Below are 13,462 nucleotides of genomic sequence, written 5' to 3'. Positions count from 1 at the left end.
GCTAAGAATTCTGGTTTTGCTATCCAGGCGCGCAGAGCGCTATGGCTTAAATCATGGTCAGCTGACGTTAAAAGTCTAAGCTGCTTAACATTCCCTTCAAGGGGCAGACCCTATTCGGGCCTGGTTTGAAGGAGATTATTGCTGATATCACTGGAGGAAAAGGTCATGCCCTTCCTCAGGATTGGTCCAAATCAAGGGCCAGACAGTCTAATTTTCGTGCCTTTCGAAACTTCAAGGCAAGTGCGGCATCAACTTCCTCTAATGCAAAACAAGAGGAAACTTTTGCTCAGTCCAAGACGGTCTGGAGACCTAACCAGACCTGGAACAAAGGTAAGCAGGCCAAAAAGCCTGCTGCTGCCTCTAAGACAGCATGAAGGAATGTCCCCCTATCCGGTAACGGATCTAGTAGGGGGCAGACTTTCGCTCTTCGCCCAGGCGTGGGCAAGAGATGTCCAGGATCCCTGGGCGTTGGAAATTATATCCCAGGGATATCTTCTGGACTTCAAGGTTTCCCCCCCAAAAGGGAGATTTCACCTTTCACAATTATCAGCAAACCAGATAAAGAGAGAGGCATTCTTACACTGTGTACAAGACCTCCTAGTTATGGGAGTGATCCATCCAGTTCCAAAGGAGGAACAGGGACAGGGATTTTACTCAAATCTGTTTGTGGTTCCCAAAAAAGAGGGAACCTTCAGACCAATTTTGGATCTAAAGATCTTAAACAAATTCCTCAGAGTTCCATCATTCAAGATGGAGACTATTCGTACCATCCTACCTATGATCCAGGAGGGTCAATACATGACTACAGTGGATTTAAAGGATGCTTATCTTCACATTCTGATACACAAAGATCATCATCGGTTTCTCAGGTTTGCCTTCCTAGACAGGCATTACCAGTTTGTAGCTCTTCCCTTTGGGTTAGCTACAGCCCCAAGAATTTTTACAAAGGTTCTGGGGTCGCTTCCGGCGGTTCTAAGGGGCCGCGGGGCATAGCAGTGGCCCCTTATTTAGACGACATCCTGATTCAGGCGTCAAACTTCCAAATTGCCAAGTCTCATACGGACATAGTGTTGGCATTTCTGAGGTCGCATGGGTGGAAGGTGAACGAGGAAAAGAGTTCTCTATCCCCCTTCACAAGAGTTTCCTTCCTAGGGACTCTGATAGATTCTGTAGAAATGAAAATTTACCTGACGGAGTCCAGGTTATCAAAACTTCTAAATTCCTGCCGTGTTCTTTATTCCATTCCTCGCCCTTCGGTGGATCAGTGCATTGAAGTAATCGGCTTAATGGTAGCGGCAATGGACATAGTGCCGTTTGCACGCCTACATCTCAGACCGCTGCAACTCTGCATGCTCAGTCAGTGGAATGGGGATTACACAGATTTGTCCCCTCTACTAAATCTGCATCAAGAGACCAGGGATTCTCTTCTCGGCTATCACGGGTCCATCTGTCCAAAGGTATGACCTTTCGCAGGCCAGATTGGACAATTGTAATGATAGTTGCCAGCCTTCTAGGTTGGGGTGCAGTCTGGAACTCCCTGAAGGCTCAGGGATCGTGGACTCAGGAGGAGTCACTCCTTCCAATAAATATTCTGGAACTGAGAGCGATATTCAATGCTCTTCAGGCTTGGCCTCAGTTAGCAACTCTGAGGTTCATCAGATTTCAGTCGGACAACATCACGACTGTGGCTTACATCAACCATCAAGGGGGAACAAGGAGTTCCCTAGCGATGTTAGAAGTCTCAAAGATAATCCGGGGCAGAGATTCACTCTTGCCACCTATCAGCTATCCATATCCCAGGTGTAGAGAACTGGGAGGCGGATTTTATAAGTCGACAGACTTTTCATCCGGGGGAGTGGGAGCTCCATCCGGAGGTGTTTGCTTATGTGTTTCCACGGTTTCCTCTGCTCCCTTGTCTGATTGCCAAGATCAAGCAGGAGAGAGCATCAGTGATCTTGATAGCGCCTGCGTGGCCATGCAGGACCTGGTATGCAGATCTAGTGGACATGTCATCCTTTCCACCTTGGACTCTGCCGTTAAGACAAGACCTTCTACTACAAGGTCCTTTCAATCATCCAAATCTAATTTCTCTGAGACTGACTGCCTGGAGATTGAACGCTTGATGTTATCAAAGCGTGGCTTCTCCAAGTCAGTCATTGATACCTTTAATACAGGCACGAAAGCCTGTCACCAGGAAAATTTACTATAAGATATGGCGTAAATATCTTTATTGGTGTGAATCCAAGGGTTACTCATGGAGTAAGGTCAGGATTCCCAGGATATTATCCTTTCTCCAAGAAGGTTTGGAAAAAGGATTGTCAGCTAGTTCCTTAAAGGGACAGATTTCTGCCCTGTCTATTCTTTTGCACAAGCGTCTGGCAGATGTTCCAGACGTTCAGGCATTTTGTCAGGCTTTAGTTAGAATCAAGCCTGTGTTTAAACCTGTTGCTCCGCCATGGAGCTTAAATCTGGTTCTTAAGGTTCTTCAAGGAGTTCCGTTTTGAACCTCTTCATTCCATAGATATCAAACTTTTATCTTGGAAAGTTCTGTTTTTGGTAGCTATTTCCTCGGCTCGTAGAGTCTCCGAGTTATCTGCTTTACAATGTGATTCTCCTTATCTGATCTTCCATGCGGATAAGGTAGTCCTGCGTACCAAACCTGGGTTTTTACCTAAGGTGGTATCTAATAAAAATATCAATCAAGAGATTGTTGTTCCATCTTTGTCCTAATCCTTCTTCAAAGAAGGAACGTCTATTACACAATCTGGACGTGGTTCGTGCTTTAAATTTTTACTTACAAGCTACTAAAGATTTTCGTCAAACATCTGCTTTGTTTGTTGTCTACTCTGGACAGAGGAGAGGTCAAAAGGCTTCGGCAACCTCTCTTTCTTTTTGGCTAAGAAGCATAATCCGCTTAGCCTATGAGACTGCTGGCCAGCAGCCTCCAGAAAGGATTACAGCTCATTCTACTAGAGCTGTGGCTTCCACATGGGCCTTTAAAAATGAGGCTTCTGTTGAACAGATTTTCAAGGCGGCGACTTGGTCTTCGCTTCATACTTTTTCAAAATTCTACAAATTTGATACTTTTGCTTCTTCGGAGGCTATTTTTGGGAGAAAGGTTTTACAGGCAGTGGTACCTTCCGTTTAAGTACCTGCCTTGTCCCTCCCTTCATCCGTGTACTTTAGCTTTGGTATTGGTATCCCACAAGTAATTGATGATCCGTGGACTGGATACACCTTACAAGAGAAAACATAATTTATGCTTACCTGATAAATTTATTTCTCTTGTGGTGTATCCAGTCCACGGCCCGCCCTGTCATTTTAAGGCAGGTATTTTTTAACTTTAAACTACAGTCACCACTGCACCCTATGGTTTCTCCTTTCTCTGCTTGTTTTCGGTCGAATGACTGGATATGGCAGTTAGGGGAGGAGCTATATAGACAGCTCTGCTGTGGGTGTCCTCTTGCAACTTCCTGTTGGGAATGAGAATATCCCACAAGTAATGGATGATCCGTGGACTGGATACACCACAAGAGAAATAAATTTATCAGGTAAGCATAAATTATGTTTTTACAGGTATATGTATTTATTTTAACTAGGAAGTTATTAAATAGTTAATAACTATTTAATAACTATTGTACCTAGTTAAAATAAATACAAAGTTGCCTGTAAAATAAAAATAAATCTTAAGCTAGCTACAATGTAACTATTAGTTATATTGTAGCTAGCTTAGGGTTTATTTTATAGGTAAGTATTTGGTTTAAAAAAGGAATAATTTTTTTAATGATAGGAATATTTATTTAGATGTATTTAAATTATATTTAAGTTAGGGGGGTGTTAGGGTTAGACTTAGATTTAGGGGTTAATAACTTTATTATAGTGGCGGCGGACTTTGGGGACGGCAGATTAGGGGTTAATAATTGTAGGTAGGTGTCGGCGACATTGGGGCGGCAGATTAGGGGTTAATAAATATAATGTAGAGTTCGGCGATGTTGGGGGCACCAGATTAGGGGTTCATAAGTATAATGTAGGTGGCGGCGGTGTCCGGAGCGGCAGATTAGGGGTTAATAATATAAAGCAGGTGTTGGCGATGTCGGGGGCGCCGGATTAGGGGTTAATAAGTGTAAGATTAGGGATATTTAAACTTGGAGTTCATGTTAGGTGTAGACATAAATGTGTTTCCCCATAGGAATCAATGGGGCTGTGTTAGAAGCTGAACGCTGCTTTTTTGCAGGTGTTTCAACCGGCTCTGCCCCATTGATTCCTATGGGGAAATCCTGCACGAGCAACGTTTTGCCTGTTTACCGCTACCGTAAGCAGCGCTGGTATATTCTGCTCTACGCTCACTTTTTTTGCGGCTAACGCCAGGTTTCTAAAGACCCGTAATACCAGCGTTACTGTAGGTGAGCGGTAAGGAAAAACTGTGCGTTAGCACCGCATACCATTACCGACAAAAACTTGTAATCTAGCCGTATGTGTTGTACTTTCATCGTTTTTTGCCCTTTTTTTTCTGTTATTAAAGTAAAGATTGTTGGTTTTTCTGAGAATTGGAAGCACACACTGCTGAATTCACAGCTAAGCTGATACGATAAGACAATGTAAAACAATACAAGTTTTTAAAAATATTAATCTGTTTCTGCTCTGAAAAGCTCAGCTACTATGTTAATTTATTGAAAGGCAACAGATAATTCTTATTACAAGGTATCTTTTTTTCCTTTAATAGCGCGATGTGTGTCCTCCCTGGACCTGGATATATCACAGAGTATATATATATATATATATTCTTTTCTAAATTAAACACATTTTATAAATTATAACCTTGTGTACCTGTAAACACTTTGTCTGAGGTTCCTGTGTATCGTTTTACTTATGGTGTAATACATCAACAATGGCCTGTCCCAGTTAGATTTCTTAAAGGGACACTCTACTCCTGAAATTTTATTACCCATTCACCAGTTTTGCATAACCAACAAGGTTATAGTAATATAGTTTTTCCACTGTGATTACCTTGTATTAAAGCCTCTGCAGACTATCCCCTTATTTCAGTTCTTTTGACAGACATGCATTTTAGCCAATCAGTGCCCTCTCATAAGTAACTCCACGGGCATGAGCACAATGTTATCAATATGGCACACATACATATGAGTCTACCTAGGTTTATCTTTCAACTAAGAATGCCAAGAAAACAAAGCAAATTTGATGATAAAAGTAAATTGAAAAGTTGTTTAAAATGTCATGCCCAATTTGAATCATGAAAGTTTAATTTTGACTAGACTGTCCCTTTAATAAGGGTGGAGTTTGAATGCTGTTGCACGAGGCATAAAGATGTAAGCCCTATGTGCAGTGAAGCAGTGATAGCATTCACTAGAATCACTAGTAATGTGTGTAGTATACGTTTGAATTGTGAAAATGCTTCTATCCAGAATTATAATTTTAGTTTTGATTAGAATGTCCCTTTTAACAAATAACAATTCTGTTGTCAGTCTGGATTTATAGAGACAGTTTTTATGTGTTTTTCTGCTAAATGCAAGTCTGTTTATCTGATTCCTTTTTTTTTTTTTTTTTTTTTTTTCAGTTTAGAATATGGCAGGAGAAAACGAAATGCCTTCAGAATCCAGGTGGAAAAAGGTAAAAATCTACAGGTTAAACAATTTGTAATTTTACTATTATTCCGATTTTAGGAAGTCATTCATTTCTTCATAAAGATTTTTTATTTTTTAACCCATAAATCCCATTTAGGGCTAGATTAAGAGAGGAGCTCTAACAGTTACGTGCAAACGAAAGGGGTTTATCACGGGAGTTTGCGTGTCAGGTTTTTCACTCGTATTACAAGTTGAAAGGAATCATTTGAGCGAAATATATATATATATATATATATATATATATATTTTTTTTTTTTTTTTACAGGGATTTAAAAGAAAGAAAAAAAATCCTGAACAAAGTATATCAGGATAAAAGACAGGGAATTCAGCACTCTTTTTTCAAAAAGATTTATTTAGCTCGTCAAAGTATAGTAAGGAGTATCCAAAATGGAAGCTTATGTGGCAACAAGAGAGGACAATCTCTGGCACTGGAATTTACAAGACTTTATTGTCTCAGATATACACCTACAATAAGTCAATATACAATGGACCAAATAGTGTATAAAAAGAAAATTGAATAACACAAAATGAATATACAAACCTGACCGGTCAGGGGTAAATGTGAATGCATGAGCCTGATACATTAACTAACCTAAAGTTAGAAAGATATAACAATATTACAGCAGAGAGCTTAATCTGCTGTCTTATATCATGACAGACATAGATATCTCACTGTATGAACAGCAATGTTAATATATTTCATAGGAAGCCTTTGTCAGACTACTACACCCTGCTGCAAACGGCACCTTCAAATGTAAGGCTAAATGCCGGGCAGGTATAGAGATGGGATCTAAGTAGGTACTGACAATGCGCCCCAAAATATAATACAAATAAGGGCAGTACATTTAAGGCATATTCTTAGCAATGTGCATACATATATTAGCAGAGATATATTAGTGAGAGACAATTATCAAACTACTACACCCTGCTGCGTACGGCACCTTATTAAATAAGGCCTAATGCCGAGCAGGTATAGTGATGGGATCTAAGTAGTTAATGATAATGTATCTCAAAATATGTACAATCGTCTGTAAGTAAGCAAGCAACAAACAACATAAAAGTAAGCAAGAAAAGTAACTCAGCAGAAATGAGTGATAAGCAGGTAGTAGCGTATTTTTCTGTTAGTCGCTTTAAAAGTCCCTTGCAAGAGGTCTTTAATGCATGAGGATGGAAAGTTCATGAAAAAGATGACAAGCGTAAATGCAAAGTAAAGGATTGCTTGTTAATTTTGCATGGTGTTAGTGTGTCTTTAGCAATAAAGATAGCGGTCTCCTTGTCTACTTTGAGACTTGTGGTTTAACCCTCACAACCGGGTAGCGATATCCAGATCAGATATAGATGTGCCTATCAATCAGGCAGAAGATACAATAGCATACGACCTGTCTCCTGTACAATCCTAGGACTAATGTTTAGTAGGTAGTCCTTGGTGGTTCCCCAGGAACATCTTTCAAGAGATCCTTCGTGAGCGTTAGCTTGCAATGCATCCGTTCAGTGGCGTTCACACAAACCACATGTTCCGTGTCAGCTTGTCCAATGCCGACGCGCGTTTCACCCGCTGGGTGTGTCGGGCTTCGTCAGGGCGTAATGACGTAGGGAGCATCTCATCTCCCTTTTAAACTTAGAAAGATACACGCCCCTGTTGAAAAACTTTAAAACTAAATGGTGCTAACAAAGATAATTAAAATTAAAAGAGCAAACTCACTATGTAATGTCTAACCTCTAACATTAGTAATAGTGAAGACATAGCAAACCTGGCTTATAAACCTAAATGGAAAGATAGAGATATATATACAGAATAAGTCATAATTTGGTCATGTATATTTCAAGATAAATTTGTGAAGATTACCAAGTTATGCCTAGGCATAAGGGGCCCTAAGTTTAGAGTACTCAATTAAAAAAGATATATTAGCCATATTACAAGTATAGAAGACTAATATAGAAAGTTGAGAAAGGATTATAATCATACCCATTCCTTATGAAAGTACTCAATGGAGTAATCATTACATCACTATATGGTAAACACATGTCTGATAGCGAGGAATAAGAATAGGGTTATAATGACAACCATACCTTATAAAAAACAGGCCATATCTATTCTGTCATTTAACCCATTGGGTGTCTGGGTTTGTAGGATCGTGATCCACCTACATTCTTTCTGGAGGAGGACTTTATCATTGTCACCCCCTCTGTTATTGGTAATGCCTCTGTCAATACCAATGAATGCGAGAGAGTCAGGATTACAGGCATGAATTTCTTCAAAATGTTTAGCCACATTGCTTTTGGGATTTTTATATTTGATGTCATCCCTATGTTCAGTTATCCGGTCCTTTATGGCTCTCCTGGTTTTACCCACGTAAAAACGTGGGCAACTACAGGAGAGGAGGTAAATAACCCCTTCAGTACTGCATGTAATGTGGTATTTCAGTTTGTATATTTTGCCTGTGTGGGTTGAAAACGTTTTGGTTTTCACTGTGTATTTGCACGCCACACATCTTCCACAGGGATGGTTTCCAGTGGATCTATGTGTGGTAAGCCAATCTGTTTGTTTTTTGGGTGACACATACTGACTTCTCACAAATTTGTCTCTAAGGTTAGGTGCCCTTCTGGCAGTGATTGTGGGGTGATCTCCTACTTCTCTGGATACCCCTTCATCACTCGTTAGAACGTGCCAGTTTTTTTCCAGTATCTTTCTCAGGGCTGTCCAGTGACAGTTGTAGTCTGCAATTAGTCTGATTGGACCCTGTTTAGCTTTTTGTTTGGGTATAAGAAGTTGCTCTCGGTTCAGATGAGCTGCTTCATTTAGAGCTCTGTTTACAACTCTTTTGGAATACCCCCTGTCTAGAAAACGTTTATGCATCTCTATGGCATGCTCATAATATTTTGTTTTAGTGGAACAGTTACGACGTAGTCTAAGGAACTGCCCCTTAGGTATCCCCTTCTTGAGATGGTCAGGATGGTGGCTTGTCGCAAGAAGCAAGCTATTAGTTGCAGTGGTTTTGCGAAAATTCTCAGTCACAATAGAGCCCTGGTTGAGGTTAATCTTAATATCCAAAAAGGATATTTCCTCCTTACTGCTTTGCAGTGTGAGATAGATATTTTTATCATTTTTATTCAAAGTTTCTACAAAGGCAGAAAGGCCTATTTCAGAGCCCTCCCATATGAGGAAAATATCATCCACATATCGAAGCCATATGTGGATGTTCTCCTCAAAGAGAGGGCTCTGGTAGACATCCTCCATCTCCCAGGCTCCCAAATGGAGGCAAGCATATGTGGGGGCACATGTTGCACCCATAGCTGTCCCTTGCTGCTGTACATATACTTTATTATCGAAGAGAAATACATTATTTGTCAATATGAACTCCAACAGCTCCATGACAAAGTCAGTGTGCTGTTGTGTTTGTGTACCTCTCATCGCGAGGAAGTGGTTGCATGCCTTCAATCCAACATTATGTGGAATTGACGAATATAATCCTTCCACATCCAGACAGGCCATAATAGCACCTGGAGGGACTGACAGATTATCAATTTTCCTTAGGAAGTCAGCCGTGTCCAGGATATACGATGGTAGTGTACTTAAAAATGGCCTAAGAAAGTAATCTACATAATTGCCTAGATTTTCAGTTAAACTGCCAATACCGGCAATTATTGGGCGGCCAGGTGGATAATTCGCATTTTTATGTATTTTGGGGATACAATAGAAGACAGGTGTTATTGGATGCTCAGGGTAAAGATATTTTTGTTCAGAAGTTGTAATCAGGCCATCATTCTTAGCCCTTTTTAATATATTAAAAAGCTTGAATTGTAGGGAAGATGTTGGATTATACGTCAATGATTTATAATGCTTCTTATTCAGAAGCTGACGTTTTGCTTCCAGGACATACATGCTCTCATCCCACAGGACTAGGTTTCCACCTTTGTCCGCGGGCTTAATCACAAATCCTTTTGCATTAATAAGATCATTGAGTGCTTTACGTTCAGGTTTTGTTAGATTATCATCAACAATTCCTGTAAAGGACAGACGGTTTACCTCTTTCTCAACCTGTCTTACAAAAATGTTGACTGCTGGCACCATTGACAGTTGCGGCATGTATTTAGATTTCGCCTTAAAGTTGGAAGTAGTTTTATTGTAATAAGGAAGATCCTTAATTTGGGTAGAAACATATTGGCTACCTTCATTCTCTTCTAATAAGCTTTGTAGATTTTCTATCGTGGACTTATCCTCCAAAGTAATGGCGACATCGTCCACTAGGTGTTTTCTTTTGCCCTTCATTAATTGTGACAACACAATTTTTCGGGCAAACAGGTGGAGGTCTTTTATGAAGTTGAACTTATCAAGGTGATTTGTGGGGCAGAAGGAAAGACCTTTTTTAAGTACCTCTATATGAGCGAGGTTTAACTTAAAAGAAGATAAATTTATTATCTGGAGGCCTTCTTCTGCTGTTTTTAATATCCCCTGCGTCCCCGGAATCGCCGGGGTCTGCCCCTCACAAAATTCCCCCGATTCTGTTCTTGCCTCCGTTGTCTGGAGGGATATCTCCTCTCTCGTGAGTCTGAATTTTTCCCTCCTCCACCTTCTCTTCCTACCTCCTCTCCTCCTTCCCCTAAAAAATTATGTGGTTTTTCTGTAACTGATCTATGATGTTCTGATTCTACATCAGACACATCTGTGCCAGAGTCATAAGTCCCCCTTGCTGACAGATAGTAGACTTTATTGTTCTTGTAATCATCATTGTCTCTGGAAAGTTTCCTGCCTTTCCTTAATTTAATGTCATTTTGTAATCTTGCAATCTGTTCTTTGATTTCTTCATTAAGTTTTGCAAAGTTATGGTTGCTAGAAAAGGTATTAACCACTTTTAGGCATTCCTCTGCCTGTGTAATGGTCTTGTCCAGTCTTTCTTTATTACGTTTAACCATTTTACCCATCAAAATGATGGAGCACTCTGTTAGGCTGGAATTCCAGTCCTCCATAAATGCTTCTCCTCCTCCATCTTCCCTAAGATTGGTCCCGGGGTCTAATCTCAATCGTAGCCCCCTAGGTATGATGTTATTTTTTATATAATTCTCTAGGCTGGAAGTTTCAGCCCTGAGGTTGACCTGTTTTACTAGAAGTTTTTTATAATTCTTGAATGCCCCATATATGTTGACTGGTGCATTATTCTCTAACTGACTCTCTTCCAGACCTGACATAGATAGTGACGCTGTTAACTCAGCCTCCCAGCTCTCATCAGATAATGTGAATGCCATATCAATGATGTATTTGAGATTACGGCTCAAGTGCCAAAGATCTTTCTGTCTCTTGCAGCCACTTAAGCACAGGATACACCCAAGAGTTGTAAGCTCTTGAAAAAATTAGTGATAGCACTATATGGTCACCTCTCCGGAAACCTATGACTTGGTCATAAGACCCAGTAATATAGGTACAGCAATTGAAAAATTAGAAGTAAAGTAACGGAGGGGACGCAGCTGCTGGGAGCTAATATAGAATAAGCCTCCAGTTCATAGACAAATACTGGTATGGCCTTGAATATAACAGTTATGTGGTGCAGACCCTTGAAATAAATTACATGGATTTAAAAGAAAGAACAAAAATCCTGAACAAAGTATATCAGGATAAAAGACAGGGAATTCAGCACTCTTTTTTTCAAAAAGATTTATTTAGCTCGTCAAAGTATAGTAAGGAGTATCCAAAATGGAAGCTTATGTGGCAACAAGAGAGGACAATCTCTGGCACTGGAATTTACAAGACTTTATTGTCTCAGATATACACCTACAATAAGTCAATATACAATGGACCAAATAGTGTATAAAAAGAAAATTGAATAACACAAAATGAATATACAAACCTGACCGGTCAGGGGTAAATGTGAATGCATGAGCCTGATACATTAACTAACCTAAAGTTAGAAAGATATAACAATATTACAGCAGAGAGCTTAATCTGCTGTCTTATATCATGACAGACATAGATATCTCACTGTATGAACAGCAATGTTAATATATTTCATAGGAAGCCTTTGTCAGGCAATTATGTAGATTACTTTCTTAGGCCATTTTTAAGTACACTACCATCGTATATCCTGGACACGGCTGACTTCCTAAGGAAAATTGATAATCTGTCAGTCCCTCCAGGTGCTATTATGGCCTGTCTGGATGTGGAAGGGTTATATTCGTCAATTCCACATAATGTTGGATTGAAGGCATGCAACCACTTCCTCGCGATGAGAGGTACACAAACACAACAGCACACTGACTTTGTCATGGAGCTGTTGGAGTTCATATTGACAAATAATGTATTTCTCTTCGATAATAAAGTATATGTACAGCAGCAAGGGACAGCTATGGGGGCAACATGTGCCCCCACATATGCTTGCCTCCATTTGGGAGCCTGGGAGATGGAGGATGTCTACCAGAGCCCTCTCTTTGAGGAGAACATCCACATATGGCTTCGATATGTGGATGATATTTTCCTCATATGGGAGGGCTCTGAAATAGGCCTTTCTGCCTTTGTAGAAACTTTGAATAAAAATGATAAAAATATCTATCTCACACTGCAAAGCAGTAAGGAGGGAATATCCTTTTTGGATATTAAGATTAACCTCAACCAGGGCTCTATTGTGACTGAGAATTTTCGCAAAACCACTGCAAATAGCTTGCTTCTTGCGACAAGCCACCATCCTGACCATCTCAAAAAGGGGATACCTAAGGGGCAGTTCCTTAGACTACGTCGTAACTGTTCCACTAAAACAAAATATTATGAGCATGCCATAGAGATGCATAAACGTTTTCTAGACAGGGGGTATTCCAAAAGAGTTGTAAACAGAGCTCTAAATGAAGCAGCTCATCTGAACCGAGAGCAACTTCTTATACCCAAACAAAAAGCTAAACAGGGTCCAATCAGACTAATTGCAGACTACAACTGTCACTGGACAGCCCTGAGAAAGATACTGGAAAAAAACTGGCACGTTCTAACGAGTGATGAAGGGGTATCCAGAGAAGTAGGAGATCACCCCACAATCACTGCCAGAAGGGCACCTAACCTTAGAGACAAATTTGTGAGAAGTCAGTATGTGTCACCCAAAAAACAAACAGATTGGCTTACCACACATAGATCCACTGGAAACCATCCCTGTGGAAGATGTGTGGCGTGCAAATACACAGTGAAAACCAAAACGTTTTCAACCCACACAGGCAAAATATACAAACTGAAATACCACATTACATGCAGTACTGAAGGGGTTATTTACCTCCTCTCCTGTAGTTGCCCACGTTTTTACGTGGGTAAAACCAGGAGAGCCATAAAGGACCGGATAACTGAACATAGGGATGACATCAAATATAAAAATCCCAAAAGCAATGTGGCTAAACATTTTGAAGAAATTCATGCCTGTAATCCTGACTCTCTCGCATTCATTGGTATTGACAGAGGCATTACCAATAACAGAGGGGGTGACAATGATAAAGTCCTCCTCCAGAAAGAATGTAGGTGGATCACGATCCTACAAACCCAGACACCCAATGGGTTAAATGACAGAATAGATATGGCCTGTTTTTTATAAGGTATGGTTGTCATTATAACCCTATTCTTATTCCTCGCTATCAGACATGTGTTTACCATATAGTGATGTAATGATTACTCCATTGAGTACTTTCATAAGGAATGGGTATGATTATAATCCTTTCTCAACTTTCTATATTAGTCTTCTATACTTGTAATATGGCTAATATATCTTTTTTAATTGAGTACTCTAAACTTAGGGCCCCTTATGCCTAGGCATAACTTGGTAATCTTCACAAATTTATTTTGAAATATACATGACCAA

General features: G+C 40.0%; 1 protein-coding gene across 1 annotated transcript in view; it reads left to right on the top strand.

The window, feature by feature from the left end:
* NVL (nuclear VCP like) overlaps nucleotides 1–13,462 on the top strand; it is a 340,971-nt gene that overhangs the window by 40,539 nt on the left and 286,970 nt on the right. Inside the window, exon 3 of the mRNA XM_053712596.1 lies at nucleotides 5,576–5,628. Coding sequence (XP_053568571.1) covers nucleotides 5,576–5,628 — 53 coding nt within the window. The remainder of the gene's footprint in view (nucleotides 1–5,575; nucleotides 5,629–13,462) is intronic.

This window comes from Bombina bombina, chromosome 4 (assembly GCF_027579735.1).
Source record: "Bombina bombina isolate aBomBom1 chromosome 4, aBomBom1.pri, whole genome shotgun sequence".
NCBI lineage: Eukaryota > Metazoa > Chordata > Amphibia > Anura > Bombinatoridae > Bombina > Bombina bombina.
This window is presented reverse-complemented; position numbering and strand designations above follow the sequence as displayed.